General features: G+C 51.1%; 1 protein-coding gene across 3 annotated transcripts; it reads right to left on the bottom strand.

The window, feature by feature from the left end:
- Positions 1 to 9,674: 9,674 nt before the first annotated feature.
- Positions 9,675 to 20,705, bottom strand: LOC144951577 (uncharacterized). Of its 3 annotated transcripts, none has more exons than XM_078881846.1 (3): positions 20,210 to 20,705; positions 16,906 to 17,264; positions 9,675 to 13,798 (listed from the first exon to the last, which is right to left on the bottom strand). In XM_078881846.1, the coding sequence occupies exons 1-3, from the start codon at positions 20,244 to 20,246 to the stop codon at positions 12,728 to 12,730; spliced, it is 1,467 nt and encodes a 488-aa protein (XP_078737972.1). In that variant the 5' UTR covers positions 20,247 to 20,705; the 3' UTR covers positions 9,675 to 12,727. The 3 variants fall into 3 exon arrangements, with proteins under 3 accessions (XP_078737972.1, XP_078737974.1, XP_078737973.1); XM_078881848.1 differs by having other exon boundaries at positions 9,675 to 13,636; XM_078881847.1 differs by lacking the exon at positions 20,210 to 20,705 and adding an exon at positions 19,202 to 19,259.
- Positions 20,706 to 20,912: the final 207 nt, after the last annotated feature.

Raw genomic sequence — 20,912 nt, 5'->3', positions numbered from 1 at the left:
GGGGGCTTATGGGACCCCGGGGTCCCGCCATGAGGCTGACGTGTCCAAATACCTGAACAAAGCACAGGTCACAAAACGAGTTACTCCACCACGCGCTCCTCCATCAACAACACTCACTGCTTTAAAATAATGATAATAACCAGTGACGTTTCGGACTCTGACCCTTATTATCCACACTAGGGGGCAACACTATCTCGCCTGCCTTGCTACAAAGATAAATGTTCGTTATATTGCAAAGCGATGCAGTTTATAATTCTCATAGCACATGCAAATTAAGCGAGAAACCAAATTTACGATTATTACTTTGTGTGCCATCATTAGTGACCAGGCTGAGACCATCAATCCGTGTAACCCGCTTTGACCACAGGCAGCTGCCCAAACTGCACGAGTGCTGGGGGAGCACTGTGGAACATCCTGAGTTCGAATCTGGGCATATGCCTGTCATTAAACTGGGTTTACAATTGTCGCGAGTCGGTGGTTTCAGCCTGGTCACCTATGGAGACTTCTGAGCCACCAAGACCACTTCAAGAATCCCAATATCTATAACTACAGCACGCTGTGCAACTACGGATATCCAGAGTTCGACTTCAAAAGCGGCTATGAAACTCAATTGGTTTTTATGTTGAACTTCTTTCGCGCCGTACAAAGCTAACCGTGCTAACCGGAGGTGCGGGGAAAGGACGACAAACACAACACAAAAAGCAGTTCTAAAGAAATTAGTTTTCGATCTAGATTTACAAGTGCATTGCCCCAGTGGCGTCTCAACCTCGGAAGGAAGAGCATTCCAGACGGCCGCAGAAACGCATCTGAAAGCACGTGATGCGGTGACCGTCTTTGTTTGCTGACGAGCCAAAAGCCACTGCAATGATGACCGGAGTTCGCGTGATGGTGATTTATGCTCTTTGATAATATCAGGAAGGTATTGTGGTTCATCTGTGGCAAGCACTTTGTGTGTAATGAGTGCTATACAAACCACAACTTTGGATAAAGTTCGGAGAACTGTTTGTCCTCTCAAAGTTGTAATAGATAAGAATTATAACACATTTCTTGAATATAGTGAGGTTGTAAGAGCTTGGGAAAGAGACGATGGGAGGGAATTCCACTGTGGAACAGACCTGCAGCGTGTATGAGACGAAACAGTCAGTGGAGTAGGCCAAGTCTTCAACATTTGTTCTGAAGGGGATATTTTCTGCCTCTCTTCCAAGGTTGGAAACTGGTCAACTTCTCGGCATGAAGCCACCCAACCTCTGCCTATCACCAACTACTTCTTTGCCAAAAGGAAGGTGCGCGTGCTGGCACCAAAGGTAACAACACACCCACTCACACGGAGCTGCCACTTGCACACACACACACACGCCATCACACTGCAGGTTACAACAATGCACTTAATCACTCTCTCACCCAGCCATCCACTCACATACCTACCCACGGACCCATCCCGCCAATCACCCACTCACTCGCTTAGTAACAAAGACAAAGATGCCCTATATATCCTTTAACAGACTGTAGGGGCAAGTGCTGTTAGCGAGTACCTATGGAGGCCGGAAAAGTACACGAGAGGGTGGATGGCCAGCACAACGACTGGCCGCCTTTGTCTCCCCAGTGGTGATGTTTACACATAGCACCAGGTACTCATTTGAGGCTGAGTCGACCCAGGGGAGGCCCAGGACCATTTCAGATAATCGTCACTAGTGTTGGCCATGAGCAGGATTCGAACTCAGGTCGCCGGGGTCGTAGCGCAGCGTGCTAACCACTGCACTGCCGCTACCCCTCACTCAGTAACTCGCCCACTCACTCACCCACTCACCCACCCACCCACCCACCCACCGACTCACTCACCCACTCACTCACTCACCCACCCACCCACTCACTCACCCACTCACTCACCCACTCACTCACCCACTCACCCATCCACCCACTCACTCACCCACCCACTAACGCGCTATTTCTGCTTCTTCCCTCGCTCTACTCCACTTTGAAATGACCTACCATCGTCTCTTTTCCCCAAGCCCTCAATAACCTTGATTCAATTCGAGAAACGTGTTGACTTATATGACAACTTTGATCGTGCTGTTTGTTGCTTGCTGCATGACTTATTCGGCCTTGGTGCCTATATTCATAGAATGCTTTTTTTTAATACCGCAATAACATGCTCGTGGTGCAATTGCCAGGGTCAGCTGAAAATGCCGAAGCAGCAACTTTGACATGTGAAGCACATCGCAGCACTGCTTGTGACAAATGTGGTTTTGGAACGTACGTTTAGTTGTCATGCATTCTATTAAACAATATATCCCCACCATCGGCCACGGTCAACCGGGGTTGGCTCTGCAGGTGGCTGGCTTTGTGTGGTACGAAGACGGGAACGTGTCCAAGGCATCGGGCTTCCTGGTGGACTTGCTCAACAAGATCACAGAGAAGCTGGAGTTTGAGACGGAGCTCATCCCGCCTCCAGCAGCCTGGGAGGAGACGGACAACTCGGTAGCTACTCAGGAGACAATGCAGGAACGCGTGAAAGGGCAACTGACAGGATCACCGGTGCGTAATGTGGCCTAACACCCATGACCACGACCCATCATGATCATCACCATCATCAACACCACCACCACCATCAACACCGTCATCACCATCATCAATACCACCACCATGAACACCGTCATTACCACCAACACCACCACCATGAACACCGTCATCACCATCACCATCATCAACACCACCACCATCAAAAACCGTCATCAGTCACCAAGCTTTCGTGATTGCAGCAATTCATAGTATTTGGGTCTTTCGGTAAAGCCACGTAGATAGAAGAACAATAATAATAATACAAATATCGCGACGTTTTGATCGCAACACAAGCAATCGTCATCAGGTGAAAAAATGGCGGGAGAGCTGCTGAGGCAGGAAAAAATATGGCGGGAGAGCTGCTGAGGCAGGATGTTATAAAGGTTTGAGATGGGTGCAGCCCAAGGGTCATCAGCGAAGTGGGCGGGGCTAGAGATGAAATTTGCATGTAAATGTAAGATCGGAGAGCTGGACTACCTCCACGACGACGAAGCTGTGGAGGTGGCCATTGTATTGTGAGAGATTAGCATTTGTCAAAGTAAGAACAACGAACAACATGAAAACCACCGCCACATCGAGGAAAACGAGCAACGGTGGCTGTGTTAGTGAGACATTTCGCCTGTTAATGTAAAGACATTGAACCTGGTAATGTAACTCAGAGAGTCGAAAATAACTGCTAACATCGGCAGGTATGATGGAAACATCACAGCCAGTTATGACTTAAACTGGTTAATAACGTCCTTCCAATGATTGCTCAGTTTGTACCCATCTTCTCGGTTATATATCTGGATGGCTTCATGAACGAATCTTTGCTGATAGCCAGTGCGTTTGCAGAGTACCTTCGTCTTGGAAAAATAAATTTAGTGTGTGCCCACAGCGTTGAAACAATGATCAGCCACGGCCGAGGTATTGGTCCTACCGTGTTTCAGATCCGCCTTGTGCTCACGAACACGGTCCGAGACATGTCGCTTAGTTTCCCCGATGTAACTACTGCCGCAGACACAGCTCAGTTTGTAGACATCGGGGTATTGCATGTCAGGGATCACATCCTTCACAGGTGGTATCAGATCACGAATTGTACGTACTATGTTGAATCGAACCTGGATCTTATGTTTGCTAATGATTTTGGAAATATTTTTGGTCACCCCTGCTATGTGTGGCGAAGGTACTCTGCAAAGGCACTGGCTATCAGCAAAGATATATCCTTCCTCAGCAGCTCTCCCACTATATTGTTTCACTTGATGACGATTGCTTGTGTTGCGATCGAAACGTCGTGATTTTTTATTATAATTTTTCTATCTACGTGGCTTTCCCGAAAAACCCAAAGCATATGAAGTGAAATAATGATACTAATTTGCACTTTAAATGTTTTGTGCAACACGATGTGAATATTTTCAGCAATGTTTGGTGGTGGACGGTCTCACAACGTAAAGTCGGACAATTTGTCATAATTTATAAATGAATAGACTTAACACGACACAATCTCACAAAAATAGCATGTTTAAGAATACTAATAACACGTTCACAGGATGCGACTGCCGTGGAGTTTGCCCTGTTTGGCTACCCGGTGATGGACGACCCTGGCGACAGAGCCATAGCCTTGTCGGAGATGGTGTTCGAGAATGGCTACCACATCATCTCCGGCAGCCACGAGCGAGCGGAAGTGCGACTCTTCCAGTTCCTTGAGCCTCTCAACACCTACCTGTGGATGTCCATGCTGTCGGCCTGCGCCGGCATCGGCCTCGCGTTGGCGCTGCTCGCCCGGATACACCCGGACGAGTGGCACCACCTGGCCAGACGCGGCCACGCGACCCCCAGCGAAGGTCGGGCCTTCAGCGTCCCCAACAGCCTGTGGTTCGCCTTCTCCAGCATGGTCAACCAGGGCTCCGGGCCGCTGCCGGCATCGATGGCCGGCAAAATAATTTCGTACACCTGGTGGTGCTTCGTGCTGGTGGCTTGCTCGACGTACACGGCCAACCTGGCGGCGTTTCTCACGGCCGAGGGCACCGGCGGCGTGCGTTCGCTCAGGGAGCTCGCAGACCGCGTGGATACCAACTACGGCACGTACGGAGGCTACTCCGTGTTCTCCCTGTTGAAGAACGCGTCGCGCGAGCCTTACGTCACCGTCTGGCTCCACGTGTCCAATGGCACTATGGCCAGCTCGCCAGAGCTCGGTCTCAAGAGAGTCGAGAACGAGCCGTTCATCTTCATCGGCGAGATGTCAGCCGTTTACACGGCCAAGAAGGATTACTGTGACATGACCATCTCCGAGCGCCGCTTCTACCGGCACCGGCTTGCCCTGCCGTTCCGCCGCGACTCGCCGCTCGTAGACCAGGTGTCCCGTGCGATCGTGGAGCTGGAGGAGTCCGGCGACCTCGACAAGATTGAGCGCGTTTGGTTCGCGCAGGAGGCGCAGGAATGCGTCTCCCAACTTTCGGGCAAAGACCAGATCGAGATGAACGACTTCCGTGGAATCTTCATCTTCCTGGTCTTGGGCATCGTGGCAGGCTGTGGCATAGGAGCCGTCGAGTGTCTCTGCTTTCGCATTCAAGCGGCCCGCCTGCTGGCGAAGCCGCTAGCCACGCACCTGTAGCCGGGCATCGCTGTCGGCAAATTCGACACTCGTCAGCGGCGATGGCATTGGCTGTGTCGGTGGGCATCGCTGTTTCGTACTGCAGGGAAATTAATATTAGGAAAAAATGTTGTTGGTGGTTTAACTATTTAATTCGCAAAATATTTCACCCGGAAAACTCCTCCAGATTGAACATCTCGTTTGCACAGGTGTCCAGGGTGTCGATTGGTGCACAAATAGCTACCACGTAAAGACACGTGACAAGCATACAAACACACATATATACACTACACATATACCGATCCACACACGCACGTGTTGTGAATGGTACTGCGAGATCTGACCGGTGTTCGCTGAGCTGCATTGGCTTTCGGTTGCCGAATGAATACATTGATGAGGTCGCGCTCACGACACACAGTGCTCGCCACAAATGAACCGGAATATCTCGCTGATGTCGTCAAGGAGCATCACCCATCACGTGAACTCCGGTCATCCTCACGGCAGCGGCTTTTGGCTAACCATCGAACAAAGACGGTCATTGCATTCTGCGCTTTCAGATGTGCTTCTGCGGCTGTCTGGAATGCTCTTCTATCCGATATTAGGAAGCCACTGGAGCTATGCACTTTTAAAACTAATTTCTTTAGAGTTTCCTTTTGTGTTTAGTTTGTTATCCTTCCCCCGCACCTCCGATTAGCAAGGTTGGCTACGTACGGTACGTACAGTACGAAAGAAGTTCAATACATCTACATTGAGAAGGCAGAATAGCAAGTGGACTAATCGTCATCTCTATCCATCTGTACGGGGATTAGAATATTGCCCCCTTTGCATGCAATGAGGGTTCTCCAGATGCTCTGGGCTCCTCTCACTTTTGTAATAAACATCTTAAAATGAAAACCCAAAGTAGCCGTAGCGGGGCCCTCCTGAAAGTCCTACATCTCCGTGTGGCTTCCCCAGATAAATAAGTAAAATTACTCTTTGGTTCTTTCAGTAAAGTCACGTAGATGAAAAATAATAATAAAATGAAAATAACTAAATTAAATCACGACGTTTCGGAGGCAACACAAGCTTCCAGGTTCCACCTGATGATGGAAGTTTGTGTTGCATCCGAAACGTCGTGATTTAATTTAGTTATTTTCGTTTTATTATTATTTCATCTACGTGACTTTACCGAAATAACCAAAGAGGTTGGATCCTTGCAGTCACGAAAACTTCAAATCTAGAATTAGGTAAAATTATTCATGATTCAATCTCGATTTGATTGATATAGAGCAACACACATCTTACACCTTATAACTTCTACAGTATGCATGTGTACAATGGATATCACACTTAAACGGAACGAAATGCATATGTATATAAGTGGCTTTGATTGTGAATACAAAAACAATGTTTAACGTGCACCAAAGTGGCTCTCCTCCTCGATTCATGCTTTGAGTGCCGAGTGAAGTATCGCTGGTGTGACGAATCGCTCGTATACCAAGATGCCCAAATCGTCTTGCACCGTGTGGTGCCACGGCCTCGAAGCGACTCTGCAAGCGACTCCCCCACGGCCCCCACACTGAGCACACTGAGCACACGCACCGACACAAACACTGAGCACACACACTGACACACGCACTGAGCACACGCACTGACACACACACACTGAGCACACACACTGAACACACACACTGACACACGCACTGACACACACACACTGAGCACACACACTGAACACACACACTGACACACGCACTGAGCACACGCACTGAGCACACACACTGAACACACACACTGAGCACACACACTGACACACGCACTGAGCACACACACTGAGCTCACACTTAACACACACACTGACACACACACTGACACACGCACTGAGCACACACACTGACACACGCACTGACACACACACTGACACACACACTGACACGCACTGAGCACACGTACTGAGCACACACACTGACACACGCACTGAGCACACACACTGAGCTCACACTTAACACACACACTGACACACACACTGACACACGCACTGAGCACACACACTGACACACGCACTGAGCACACACACTGACACACACACTGACACACACACTGACACACACACTGACACACGCACTGAGCACACGCACTGAGCACACACACTGACACACGCACTGAACACACACACTGAGCTCACACTTAACACACACACTGACACACACACTGACACACGCACTGAGCACACACACTGACACACACACTGAGCTCACACACTGACACACATACTGACACACGCACTGAGCACACACACTGACACACGCACTGAGCACACACACTGACACACACACACTGACACACGCACTGACACACACACTGACACACACACTGAGCTCACACACTGACACACACACTGACACACGCACTGACACACGCACTGACACACACACTGACACACACACTGACACACACACTGACACACGCACGCAGCACACGCACGGAGTGTCCTGGCGGGGGGTCGCCTGGCACGGCGGGTTTTAATTCGAAGTGTCCCGAGGAGGAAAGTCCCGCGGTTTCCCGGTGCCACGAGACTGGCCGCCCCTCGCAGGGCAGGTCACATTGCGGTGCCCCTGAGTTCGGACGCAAACAGGTTCACCGGGCCAGCCGCAATGAGTCGTGCACGACATTGGGAGGGGCTGTGGTGGAATATTAAGCGAGCAGAGCAGACCATGAGGTCAGGGGATCGCAGCGCCACGACCTCCCCTGGCCCCAGACTGAATACACACGAGGAGGGCGCGTATTCGCCAGCCGGGCGTCCTCCCAGATTAACCAGGATGAGTAAGAAATTAATGAGTACGGATGGATAGACAATGGGTTGCAGAAGCAACCGCTGCAGTGCTCCATGTAAGGGAATAAAAGCGAGGGATAATCACAGGAAGACGCACGATTGGCCGTGTGGGATAACGCGACCCTGGGCTTTTCAAGTCGGGGGGATAAAAAGAGGAGCCTGGGACCGTTCAGGGCAGATCTTCTTTCTTCAACCTCTTGGCCGCCAAGATCCACCCCCTGGCGTCCTGCCTTCTCGAGCCGCTCGCAGCATCCGTGTGACACCAGCGAGTGCCGCCACGAGGCAGGGAGGATAGGTGAAGTTTTCTCTCGTCCGTGAGGACGGCTGCGAGGAACGTGGTAGGGCGTCTGAATATATGGGGACTTGGGCAGCCGTAGGCTCGGGGCTCTTCTTGCCAAATATTCCCTCCGGGCGGTGCGGGGTTTGCGCCGACAATGAAAGTTCGTACAGGGCATCGGCGTGGTGTCTGCGATTCCTGTGTGGAGCCACTGCGTGAGAGAACGCGCGGCGAGAGTGAACGCGGAGCCGCGGCGTGCGCACGCGTCGAGATAGCCACTCGTGGTGCGAGCAATAGCTGTGGTGTGCGCGGGCGTGTGGGTGAACTCCGTGCGGCTGTGAGCCAGCAGCACGAGCATGTCCCTCAGAGGGCTCCAGTGCGGGGGGCCCCATCACTCGATCGGCGGGGGCCCGGCGGGAGCCCGACGGGAGCCGACCGACGCGGTGGAGGAGGGAGCGGAATCGGCGGACGACGGGCCCCACAACTGCATCGTGAGTCGAGGATTGGTCCCCCTCAGACACGCGTCCACGTGAGGCCACGGGCACACGGCAGCTGGACAGTCCACGACCAAGGAGCTCTCTGCAATGCTTGCTCCGTAGGAGACTGGTAAACCACGTGTTGCTAATTGTAGCATTCTATGTTTATTTAGCTTCAAATGAATGTCAATTGATTCATTGAATACAGTACTGGTGATGAATGTGTATGTTTAGATTTGGTGGTAAACTTGATTTTGATAATGTATTCTGAACTTCTTTCGCGCCGTACATTACCAACCGTGCTAATCGGTTTGATAGCGTAATGTGTAGCTGTGGCAATTTCAGCGGTGGCTGAGAGGAATACAACCACTGCTCCATTCCGTCTTCAGGGGGGTTGTGGCGTGTGGCTTGATGCGGTCTCTTGCAGACGTGAGATGTTTATTTGAAGTGTTTTAACGTCGTGTAAGTCGTTTTTGGCGCCAATGTTTAAACGCGAAATGGCCCCATCTTAGTTCTTCCCCGGCAGCAGAAGGCCCGCAGGGCTCAACCAATTTGCCGATTGTGCAGGAGGCCCGCATGGCCGAGGGGACGGCTTCACACGCGGTGTGCCGCAGCACAATGTGTCCCAAGGTTCACCATGCTGGCCGCAGTGGGTTGTAAGGAGCACATTGGCTCCACACCTCTGATTAGCAGAGTTGGCTACGTACAGTGCGAAATAAGTTCAACATTCATAAATCTCATCTCTTGCCGAGTAGCTGACTTGTACAGGTGCCCCGATCCATTACAGCCACTCAGGTGTGCAAGGCACTACATCCTCTTCGCCCCAACAAGGCAGTTAAACATGTTAACCAGTGGTAAGGGGTGTCGATTTGTATATTCGTTTTTCAGTTGCGAGGTCACACCCACATCTTAAAGGGGTTTGTTTACGGTATTCCAGGCCTGTCGTAAGGAAAGGAGCGGTCATTTCATGCCATTCCACTTTTATTTTGTACATTAACAAATTACCTGATAATTGGCTTTTCATATTAGTACAAGGGGTTTGAAGATATGAACTGTCATTCCGTTTTCTGTTATCTATGACCAAACCATTGTACATTAGTCGTAAGGGCTTTGCACTTACCATTACAGTACTTCGTCTTTGGGCATTACATTGTCTGTCATTCCTTTTAGTCATCATCAACACCACTTCCACCATCTTCAACACCATCATTCATCACAAAAACCATCAATAAACAGCACCATAAATACCATCATCGTCATCAACATCACCATATAAAGAATGACAATAGACTTGGAGATGGAAATATAGTATTAACAAGTTTGTACATCAGCGTTTTAGTTAAACCCTATTCCAAGCGACATCATACAAAAAGGATATGATATTGACAACGCCAATCAGAATTCATTCTTCTGAAAGCCAGTCGGATTCAGTACATTTAGAATTCTATTTTTTCAAACTGGTATTTTATAATCAAGCACAGGTGATGAGCATAGGCCGAGAGGCCCAAAACGTCAAGCAGCCAGAAAAAAAAGCACTTTCAAAGTTGTATTGGGTCAGAGTGAGCTTGTTTCTTGCATTGAGCAAGATCATTATATACGAACCCGGGAAGATGTGTTGGGGGTGCCAAACTAGAGCAGTGCAAGGGTAGATGTAGAAAGTGAGGTCTCCTGCAGTGTGGTGGTCGGACACAGCATGGATGAGACAAAACAGTCAGCCAGGTAGACAGACTCCTTAACACGGGTGAAGGAATCAATAAGTGAAATTCACGGAAACGGTAACCATGGTAATCAGCAACGACAAAGCTATAAGGAGGCTGATTATTACCGTGAGCGAATGAAGTGAATAAGTGCTCGATCATCGATCACCCCAATTGTTATATATTGAACTCTACTAAGTATCTACTTGGAACTTCTTTTGCACGATACGTAGCCAACTGCTAATCGGTTGGCTATGTGCTGGGTGCTCCAGGAAATGTGTGCTCCACTCCAGGAAGCTGTACCTATGCTGCATAAAGTAACTCGGCAACAGCCTCCAAGCGGGGATTCATCTTCCAGTAGGGGGTGATGATCGATTGCCCATTTGTCATCCCAATTGAGTAATTTGCGTTGTGATTTAAAACATGTGAAATTTGGGTTGTAAAGTAGGCACACAATGGCCTACTAATTTTGAATGCTATCAAGGGATCTTTAATGTCCACCGTGAAGCAGAGCGGAGAATGTTTTATGGTGATTGCACCTGGAGTAATAACCAGGGCAGCCTGCCGCATGCGAACCGCAAACCTCTGCAACAATTGGCGAGCGCGCTATCACTAGGCCATATCACCACCATAGACATGCATGGCATTATCAAGTGGCCGTACAGGTAGACGCATTTATACAGCATATATTTACACGGCTTAAAAGTAACTTAGCATCATTTGCAGTTATCTTAACAGATGTTAAAAAATATCAATGTAAAGGTTAAGTTTTAATAAAATACTTTGCAACTAAAAATATTACCATTTACATCAGTTCATTGACCACATTTGGGTAACGTATTGTATAATGTAACAATGCCTTCCAAAGCAAAGGTGCGTCGAGGTTTTTGATGTCTGCTCTGCTTCAGATGTTTCACCAATTCGTACTCGGGGTGTTAAAAGCGGACCGGTAACCGTTTTCAAAAATCGGTTCCGAAAGCCACAAACCGCAAAGTTTCCACTGGAATGTCAGTCGTGAAAGCACCGATTGGCACGGGCGAATGTACAAACTGCACCGTGGCCTCAGTCAGCGTACGTTGTCCACTTTCCCTCGTTTCTCAGTTAAAAGATAAAAGTGCAGCCCTGGCGCAAGGATCTCCAATGGAGGGGAGCTCTCGGGGGTATTTGGTCAACTCCAAGATTTAATTTATTTCAGCAGGAAGGGCCCAATGAACTGTTAGGCTCGACTTCATGGGTGTCATATGATCGCCCAGATGGTATACTGTACAGGTCTTAGTGACACAAGCATGGTTACATAGGTCGCGATACAAAACAGCAAGTACTGGTACATGCTTCAGACGTCTTGGAAGAAGTGGGCATACCCACATTTCGCGTGACCTGCAGATCGACTAACCGCGGCGTACCCTTTTACGCTGCCCCATTGTTTCAACTACGGCACCAGGAGATGGGATTCAACTGGAAAGTCTAAATGGAAATTCCATTTCACCACTGGCAGCTCCATTCATTTCTTAGTTGAACAAAGGTAAACGTGTTTTATGTTCATTGCCAGAGAGATTTGTATAAGTGCAGAAAAGCAGTAACCAATATTTTACCATCCTTTTTCACGTGACGACTGGTAATACCAAAACACGGTTTTAACAACCCGAGTTCATCATACCTGGCGAGTATTTTTAGTGTAACATAACAGAGACTTTCCAGAATGTTTAGCAACTCACCGTGTGCTCCCATCGCTGCAGATGGGCATCTTATATTTAGCTTTGTGTCAGCTCCACTAACGTCAATTACAGGCCCGTGGTAAGTGTGAACTTGCCAACTTATTTCACATTCATATCATTTTTTGAGTCACTCCTGGGAAAACACCCACAAGACTTTGAATGTATTCCATTGGATATGTAGGTGTGGGCCACACTGCCCCTTTGTGTGATGTGTAGTCCTTTATAGGTGTTTACACATACGCCAACAGACCCAGGTGCTATAGGTCGTCTGAGAGAATGGGCAAACCAAGCTCCCCCAGAAATCCACAATATACTTTTGGGACAAGTGCTGTTTGCAAGCACCTCTGAAAGCTGGCACAGCACACGATGGAGTGGGTGGCCAGCACCACGCCCAGCCGCCTTTGTCTCCCTCGTGACGATGTTTTACACACTACACCAAATACTTATTTGAGGCCGAGTCGACCTAGAGGAGGTCCAGGACCGGTTCAGATAATTGTCACTGGTGTTGGTCGTGATCTGGAATCTAACTTGGGTCGTCACCTCATAGTACAGCGCCTTAATCACTGCCACCGATGCACAAAAACGTTAACACAGACATTAACGCATGCAAACTGTCAGGTTACTGCGTTGGCTGCTGTTGTTGCTGCTGCTGCTGTTGCTGCTGTTGTTGCTGCTGTTGCTGCTGTTGCTGCTGTTGCTGCTGCTGTTGCTGCTGTTGTGCATCCTGCTGCTGCTGCGTCCTACGCGCATGCGCAGCCGAGCGCAGGTGCCGCGTGAGGCTGTAGGGTTTGGCAAAGCGGCGGCCGCAGGCGGCGCACGCGTACGGCCGCTCCCCCGTGTGCAGCCGCGTGTGCGCTGCCAGGTGGGGCTTCTGCCGGAAGCGGCGGCCGCAGGCCGTGCACGCGTACGGCCGTTCGCCCGTGTGCACGCGCCGGTGCCGCGCCGCGTTGGCGCCGCGCGCAAACCGCCTCCCGCAGTCCCCGCACGCGTACGGGCGCTCGCCCGTGTGCAGCCGCGCGTGGGCCGCCAGGTGCTGCCGCTGCTTGAAGCGCGCGCCGCACTGCGGGCAGCCGTGGGGCCTCGGCGCGTCGTGCGTGCGCCGGTGCCGCGCGAGCCGCGGGGCCTGAGCGAAGCGCTTCCCGCAGCGCTCGCACGCCAGCGGCAGCTGCAGGGGGTCGTCGCCGGCGCCGACGGCCACCGTCGCGTCCTCGCCGACGCCGCCGTCCGAGATGCCCTCCATGGCCTGCGACGCCGCCAGCCCGGCGCAGTCAATGGTCTCGCGCACGACGCTCTCCAGGACGTCTTCTCCCATCGTGGCGCTGCCCGTCGTGCCCACGATGGCGTCGTTGGCACCCTCCTCCTCCTTGGTGGTGGCCACCCTCTTGCGTTTGCTTCCGTGGGGGCGGCGCGCGGTTTTACTCTCAGAAACTGTGCTCTGCTGCTGTTGCTCGTCCTGTTGTTGTAGCTGTGGCTGCTTCTGTGGCTGTTGCTGCGGCTGCTGGTGGTGGTTGTGGTGGTGGTGGTGTTGCTGTATCAAGTAGGACGAGAAGACCAACTCCTTCCAGCAACCCTCACACTTGAACGCCTGGTCAATTCTCTGTAGCTGCTGCTGCGGTTGTTGCTGTAGTTGCGGTTGTGGTTGCTGCGTTGCCATAACACTCCCGCACTCAAGCTGTGGCACAACTTGCATCTGACAAAAACAAAAAATTACCATTTATTTAAGTGTGGCCTTTTTGTCCATGCACTGGCCACTGAGGCAGTTCTCAACATAGTCAGCCAGGTGGCTCAGCAGTAGAGCAAGCGGTATTGTTGCGAGTTCAAATCCTGGTTGGGAGTTGACTCAACCAATCATACTTCCCTGGTCAATAAAATAGTATCACTTCATAGGGAAGCCAACAGTGGTTGGCCTATGGATAGATTCACCCCTGCCATAGGAATGTGGAATTCACACCACTGGCTCAGGGCTGTAAACAGAAGATGAGCACTGCCTCTATTGCTGCTGCAAAACTCAAGTAACCTGGCTACTATATTTATTTAAATATTTCACTTGCAAAACTCTCGAGATGGAACGTTTCATTTGCAAGGGTGTCCAGGATGTCAACTCAGACATAGCAAACACATAACTCATATACAAACATACATATGCACTCAACACAAACACACGTTCACTCGCACACATACTCAATGATACACAGCAAATGAATGACTACAAACGCACAAGTAAAATACGAGACAAAGACACATACATGCAACAGTGACTATTCGCAAACCAGTGGTGTTGACGTGAAATCGCTTGTGCGAGGCTAGATGCACTTTTGAGGCAACGGAGTGTGCAATGCTTGCAGGCAGGTCATGGGATAGGCCCAGGTGTTTATGGATTGACTGACAGATGCATCACCTGTACTCTCAACTGTACCAACTTACTGCATTTTAGGCACCCCCCACATTGTGAGCATTGCTCCTCCACCCTCTGTTATTGATGGAGGGCGACGGATTCAAACTGTCCAACAGCGTCTTTCATGAGCCTTCACCACAGAGGCCAATCTTGACACCGCTGATACCAGTCATCAGCGAGTCCAATCAGCTCGATATTGTATAGCCCATACAGCACCTATTTAGACCCCTCGAACCCAGCGTGGATCGTAGGCAGGTCAGCTTTAATGTCGGCGCAGATGTTCATTTAAAGATCTGCACATTTTTTTCAAGGAAAGGCATAACTATACAAAAACATCCAGAGCTTCATATTGAGCGATAGGCCAGGCAGCTTCCTCACAACACTACGCAGACGATGCAAAGAATACTGCTTGACTGATTCAAAGTGAAACCTCTGCTGATGAATAGGAACTGGTCATGGGCACACTGCGCAGGTATGGGAACGCCTCCACACTCTCCACAACTGCCCCATCACTTATGGGGAGTTGAGCGGTTGCAGGATTCAATGATTTAAAATACCCGAGCAGGTGCTTTGTTTTGCTGGATCTGATGATATGGCATCACTTGTGACACGCTACAGGTGCAGCAGTAGTCTTCAATTCCTTTTCAAAGTGAGCAGCAATTACCAGATCAGCAGCATATGGATGCCCAATGTATTAATAAGCACCCATTATATCTGTACCAGATAGAAATTGCTTGGTTCAGCCATGGAAAGATTCTTGAACGTGGTAAAAAAGACGTATGTATGTTAAACTTCTTTCATGCCGTATGTAGCCATCCGCGCTAATCGGAGGTGCAAGAGGGAATAAAGAGGAATTCCCTGCTGCAGGAAAAGGCTCCAACTCCTTAATAAGCAGAGCTGTAGGCCCTGTAACATTTTCCTACACCTCTATATAGCAGACGCACAGGGAATATGGCATCTGTGCAGGGCCATCCCGGCCTGAAACCACAGTGGGCTCTGCAAGACTCCTCAGAGTGCCGGTAAGGCGATGTTAAATCATCTTTCCCAGAACTATTCCTGGCATATTGGGGGAGATGCTCCAGAAGTTTTTCTACAATCATTGCGGTCCCCTTACAAATAAAGCATTCTTCCAATCCTGCGGAAACCATTCTGTGGTCCAAGCAGTTGTAATGATGTATAGGGCCGCCTGTACACAATCACCACCACCACCACCCAGCGATTTACTTGGGAGGTTATCTCTGCCCAGTGTTATACCTCCTCTCAATCTTGGGATCACTCTTTGCAAATCCTCAGTAAATGGCTCTGGAGCCCTCGCAGGGTTGACGGACACCTTGCCCTATGATGTTATCTGAGCTGAGGGGTTGCTTTTCCCCCCCAAGACCTCAGAAATGTTCAACAAATCTGCAAACCTGCTCCTGAGGGTCAGAGATCATATCGCCACTCTTTCCCTGGTAAAAGGTGTGGCTGAGGAAGTGTTCTTCTCCTCAGCAACCCACAACCACTACTCATGCTTACAGTGCTGTACTGCGGTAAGCCATCTCATTCACGGGCGTTGGTTGAAGACGGAGTCAGCCTGCCGCTTCTCAGAATGCTGTGAAACTTCCATCAGCCAGGATTTCTGGCCGGACAGAGGATGAGCAGCCTTCTACCGTTACTGACCAGATCTGGCCCATGACTTCGAATCACTGAGGCCCAAATGCCTGCATCATGACCCACTCGGTGTTAAAAGTCAACCAACAAGATGAGTACTTCGAGGAGCCACTTTAGCCAGAACCTAGGAAGGAGGTCATGAAAGGCATCTGATGCTTCTCATCCTTGTTCCCATTAAATCTGATTCAATGTTGCCCAGTACAAGCCCACAACATGCTCATATCACCACATTCATTTAACTCGCACATTCAGGAGGTCAAGAGAGACGGGCAAAAAGCATTTTGCTTAGCAATCAGAGTTTTTGATGTGATATGGAAGCTATTTCGGAAGAGAGATCAGTCTTGAGTGTAAAGAAAAGGGTATATGATGCGAGTGCTATCTGTATGGATCAGAGAGCTGGACCCCAAATAATCAGTTCAATGGCATTTCAGCAAGACTTGATGAGCAATGTAGGTGTCCAGAAGAAAACTGGTCACTAAGTATTATAGATATGCTGAGCAAAAACGGCTGTGCTGGGTGGGCCAATTGCTGAACCAGGCACTGGGAGAGGTCTCCACGAGTCTGACGGCCAAGGGGAAGATCTCTGCGAGGATGGGATACTGTTAAGAGCAGCTAAATGCGTATCTGTGAGTCTATCGGCTTTGGCCACGCTAACGTCTTTATCTTGATCTCTTGAACACATTCAAAACGTACACCACAATCTCTCGCTGCCATGCGCTCCACTCAGCTCCACCAAGTGTGGCCATCTTTACCTGCTGTGTTGGCTGTGGTGCCTGCTGCTGCTGCAACTGCACAGGTGGCGGCTGCTGTTGCTGCTGTTGCTGCTGCTGTATGTGCGGCAGTGTAGTCCACTGCAGCTGCAGCGTGGTGACCTTCCCAGCGACGGCACGCTGACTGGACACCGTGTGTGGAGAGATCACAGCCACCGGCTGCTCTGCCGATAGCTGCAGCTGCTGTGGCTGCTGTGGTTGCTGTGGTTGCTGCTGTTGCTGTTGCTGCTGTGGCTGCTGCTGCATGTTCACCTGCTGCTGCTGCTGGGGCAGTGGGAGGTGGAAATGTCCTGGGAAGAGCTGGGGGAGGGACCGCTCTGGGATCTCCAAACCCCACACGCCTGGGGAAACACACAGACGAATGAAAAGCTTTAGTCAATATACATGACATTTTATAAATCTGGAGAAATCATGAGCTTTACATAAACTCAAACAAAATAACAATATGGTGGTAAAATCCACAGCGATAGTTAAACATCATATCACAATCCAGGACTCACTGATTCACTCCAGGCACTCACTTGCAGTCAGTCGCTTCTATATCCCTCTTCTTTTGTATTCTAAATATATTCTAGTTCATCTCATTGACTTCACAAGGAGCTTCTTGGAATAGCGAGCACAATCTTAAGGTTTCACGTCGCTTAAATGTGTTTCCCACCACGTCGATTTCTCCCATGTTGAGGAATCAGTCGACCAAGAATGACTTTCGTCTCATTGGTGTTGTCTAACCATTATATTGTACTGCAGGCCACAACAACCCACTCACTGCAGATCACAACAACCCACTCACTGCAGGCCACAACAACCCACTCACTGCAGATCACAACAACCCACTCACTTCAGGCCACAACAACCCACTCACTGCAGGCCACAACAACCCACTCACTGCAGATCACAACAACCCACTCACTTCAGGCCACAACAACCCACTCACTTCAGGCCACAACAACCCACTCACTGCAGGCCACAACAACCCACTCACTTCAGGCCACAACAACCCACTCACTGCAGATCACAACAACCCACTCACTGCAGATCACAACAACCCACTCACTGCAGGCCACAACAACCCACTCACTGCAGATCACAACAACCCACTCACTGCAGGCCACAACAACCCACTCACTGCAGGCCACAACAACCCACTCACTTCAGGCCACAACAACCCACTCACTGCAGGCCACAACAACCCACTCACTTCAGGCCACAACAACCCACTCACTGCAGATCACAACAACCCACTCACTGCAGATCACAACAACCCACTCACTGCAGGCCACAACAACCCACTCACTTCAGGCCACAACAACCCACTCACTGCAGGCCACAACAACCCACTCACTGCAGATCACAACAACCCACTCACTGCAGATCACAACAACCCACTCACTGCAGGCCACAACAACCCACTCACTTCAGGCCACAACAACCCACTCACTGCAGGCTACAACAACCCACTCACTGCAGATCACAACAACCCACTCACTGCAGATCACAACAACCCACTCACTGCAGGTCACAACAACCCACTCACTGCAGGTCACAACAACCCACTCACTGCAGGCCACAACAACCCACTCACTGCAGGCCACAACAACCCACTCACTGCAGGCCACAACAACCCACTCACTGCAGGTCACAACAACCCACTCACTGCAGGCCACAACAACCCACTCACTGCAGGCCACAACAACCCACTCACTGCAGGCCACAACAACCCACTCACTGCAGGCCACAACAACCCACTCACTGCAGGTCACAACAACCCACTCACTGCAGGCCACAACAACCCACTCACTGCAGGCCACAACAACCCACTCACTGCAGGCCACAACAACCCACTCACTGCAGGCCACAACAACCCACTCACTGCAGGCCACAACAACCCACTCACTTCAGGCCACAACAACCCACTCACTGCAGATCACAACAACCCACTCACTGCAGGCCACAACAACCCACTCACTTCAGGCCACAACAACCCACTCACTGCAGGCTACAACAACCCACTCACTGCAGATCACAACAACCCACTCACTGCAGGTCACAACAACCCACTCACTGCAGGCCACAACAACCCACTCACTTCAGGCCACAACAACCCACTCACTTCAGGCCACAACAACCCACTCACTGCAGGCCACAACAACCCACTCACTGCAGGCCACAACAACCCACTCACTTCAGGCCACAACAACCCACTCACTGCAGGCCACAACAACCCACTCACTGCAGGCCACAACAACCCACTCACTTCAGGTCACAACAACCCACTCACTTCAGGTCACACTTCTCTTTCTGCTTCGTCCCTCGTGCTGCTCCACTTGGGAATTCCCTCCCATTTCAATTTTCGATGGCTCTTAACCGTAATCAATTCAAGAAATGCGTTAATTATTATCTATTGAAACTTTGACAGTGCTGTTTGTTGTTGGCCACTTGACACTTTGGGTCTATGGGTCTGCGCTCAGAAAATGTGTTTAAATAAGAAACTAAAACAGCTCAGTGAAGGTCCTAAATGTAGCTGGTGAATCATTCGCTCTGCTCGGAGCTGCAGCCGTGTGTTCTATAAGAGGGCCATGCAATCGGTAAAGCGGGAACTGTTTTCAGAATTGATGACCGGTTACAAAAGTCAGGGATTGGTCACCGATTTCTGTGGAATGTCAGAAATGAACGCACCGACGAAGGGCTAAAGCCCTGAGTGGTAACATCGCCCTCGTTTCCAAGCTGAAGGGTGAAGTTGCAGCCCTGCAAGCGCTTAGTTTCTCACTCCACTGCTGGCGTCAGGGCCTCCCACTCGAGAGCTCTCGGGAGTACCCAGCGCGTTCCATAATGACCTTTCACAGGAATCGGCGAACGGTTCCTAAACTCTGAAAACCGTGTATCGGGATTTTGAAAACGGTGACCGGTTGTCGTTTCATCACCGTGAATATAAACACGAGAGATATAATGTCAAGTTGAGGCGTTCAAGGCAAGAGCCGGGAGATGGAGGAAGACGGCGGCGGGAGATGGGAGCGAGTGAAAGGGGAGACCAATTGTAGCAAGAGAGGCGATGTGAGAGAGAGAGCGGTAACAGAGGGAGGGGGGATAGAGGCAATAGCCGGGGAGAGAAGAGGAAGTGAGAGACGGAGGAGATGGGGAGGGACGGGAGAGAGAGAGAGAGATGGGCCTGGGGGAGAGGGAGACGGGGGGGAGGAGAGATGCGGAGAGTGGAAGGCGATAGGTGGGAGGGAGGAGAGAGTGAGAGAGACATCAGCGAGAGAGAGAGCGGGGAGAGGAGGCGTGGTACCTGCTCCCAGCCCCGGGTTGTCCGGACAGAAACTCATCGCGGCGGCGGCGGCCGCGGTCTCGAGCGAGCGGCGGTGCCGCCAGGCGCGGGGGGGGGGTCAGGAGCAGGCCCCGGCGGCGGCGCCGCGAGGCTTGAGGGGCGGCGGTGGCGAGGAGGAGGATGCGGGCGCCGTGCGAGGCTGTGCGAGTTGAGGGGATTTGTGAGTTCTGTCGGCCACAGCTCTCTCGGAGCGCCGTGCGAGGCGGCTGAGAGCTGCGAAGCCGCCCGTGTGAGGAGGAGGGGGTGACAGTCGCGGCCTACTCCTCAGGCCTCGGCGCCTCCAGGCCGCTGCTGCTCTGCTGCTATTCACGCAGCTGCGGCTGCTTCGTGTACGACTCCTGCAACTGCAGTTGGGCCGGCTGCTGCTGCTACAGCTGCTGCTGCTACTGCGGCTGCTGCTGGGTTCATGGGGAGCGCGAGAACTCCGCTCGCCGCGACCTCGCGTCACTGGGAAGTTGATCAGCAGCAGCAGCGGCCCCCGCCACCCGCTCGCCCCCTCCACAGCCCCGCCCCTCGCTCACACCCTCCATGGCCCCGCCCCGCACTCCCTCCACGGCCCCGCCCCTCGCTCACACCCTCATGGCCCCGCCCCTTGCTCGCCCCCTCCACGGCCCCGCCCCTCGCTCGACCACTCCACAGCCCCGCCCCTCGCTCATCCCCTCCA

Source organism: Lampetra fluviatilis, chromosome 63 (genome assembly GCF_964198595.1).
Source record: "Lampetra fluviatilis chromosome 63, kcLamFluv1.1, whole genome shotgun sequence".
In the NCBI taxonomy this organism is placed as follows: domain Eukaryota; kingdom Metazoa; phylum Chordata; class Hyperoartia; order Petromyzontiformes; family Petromyzontidae; genus Lampetra; species Lampetra fluviatilis.
This window is presented reverse-complemented; position numbering and strand designations above follow the sequence as displayed.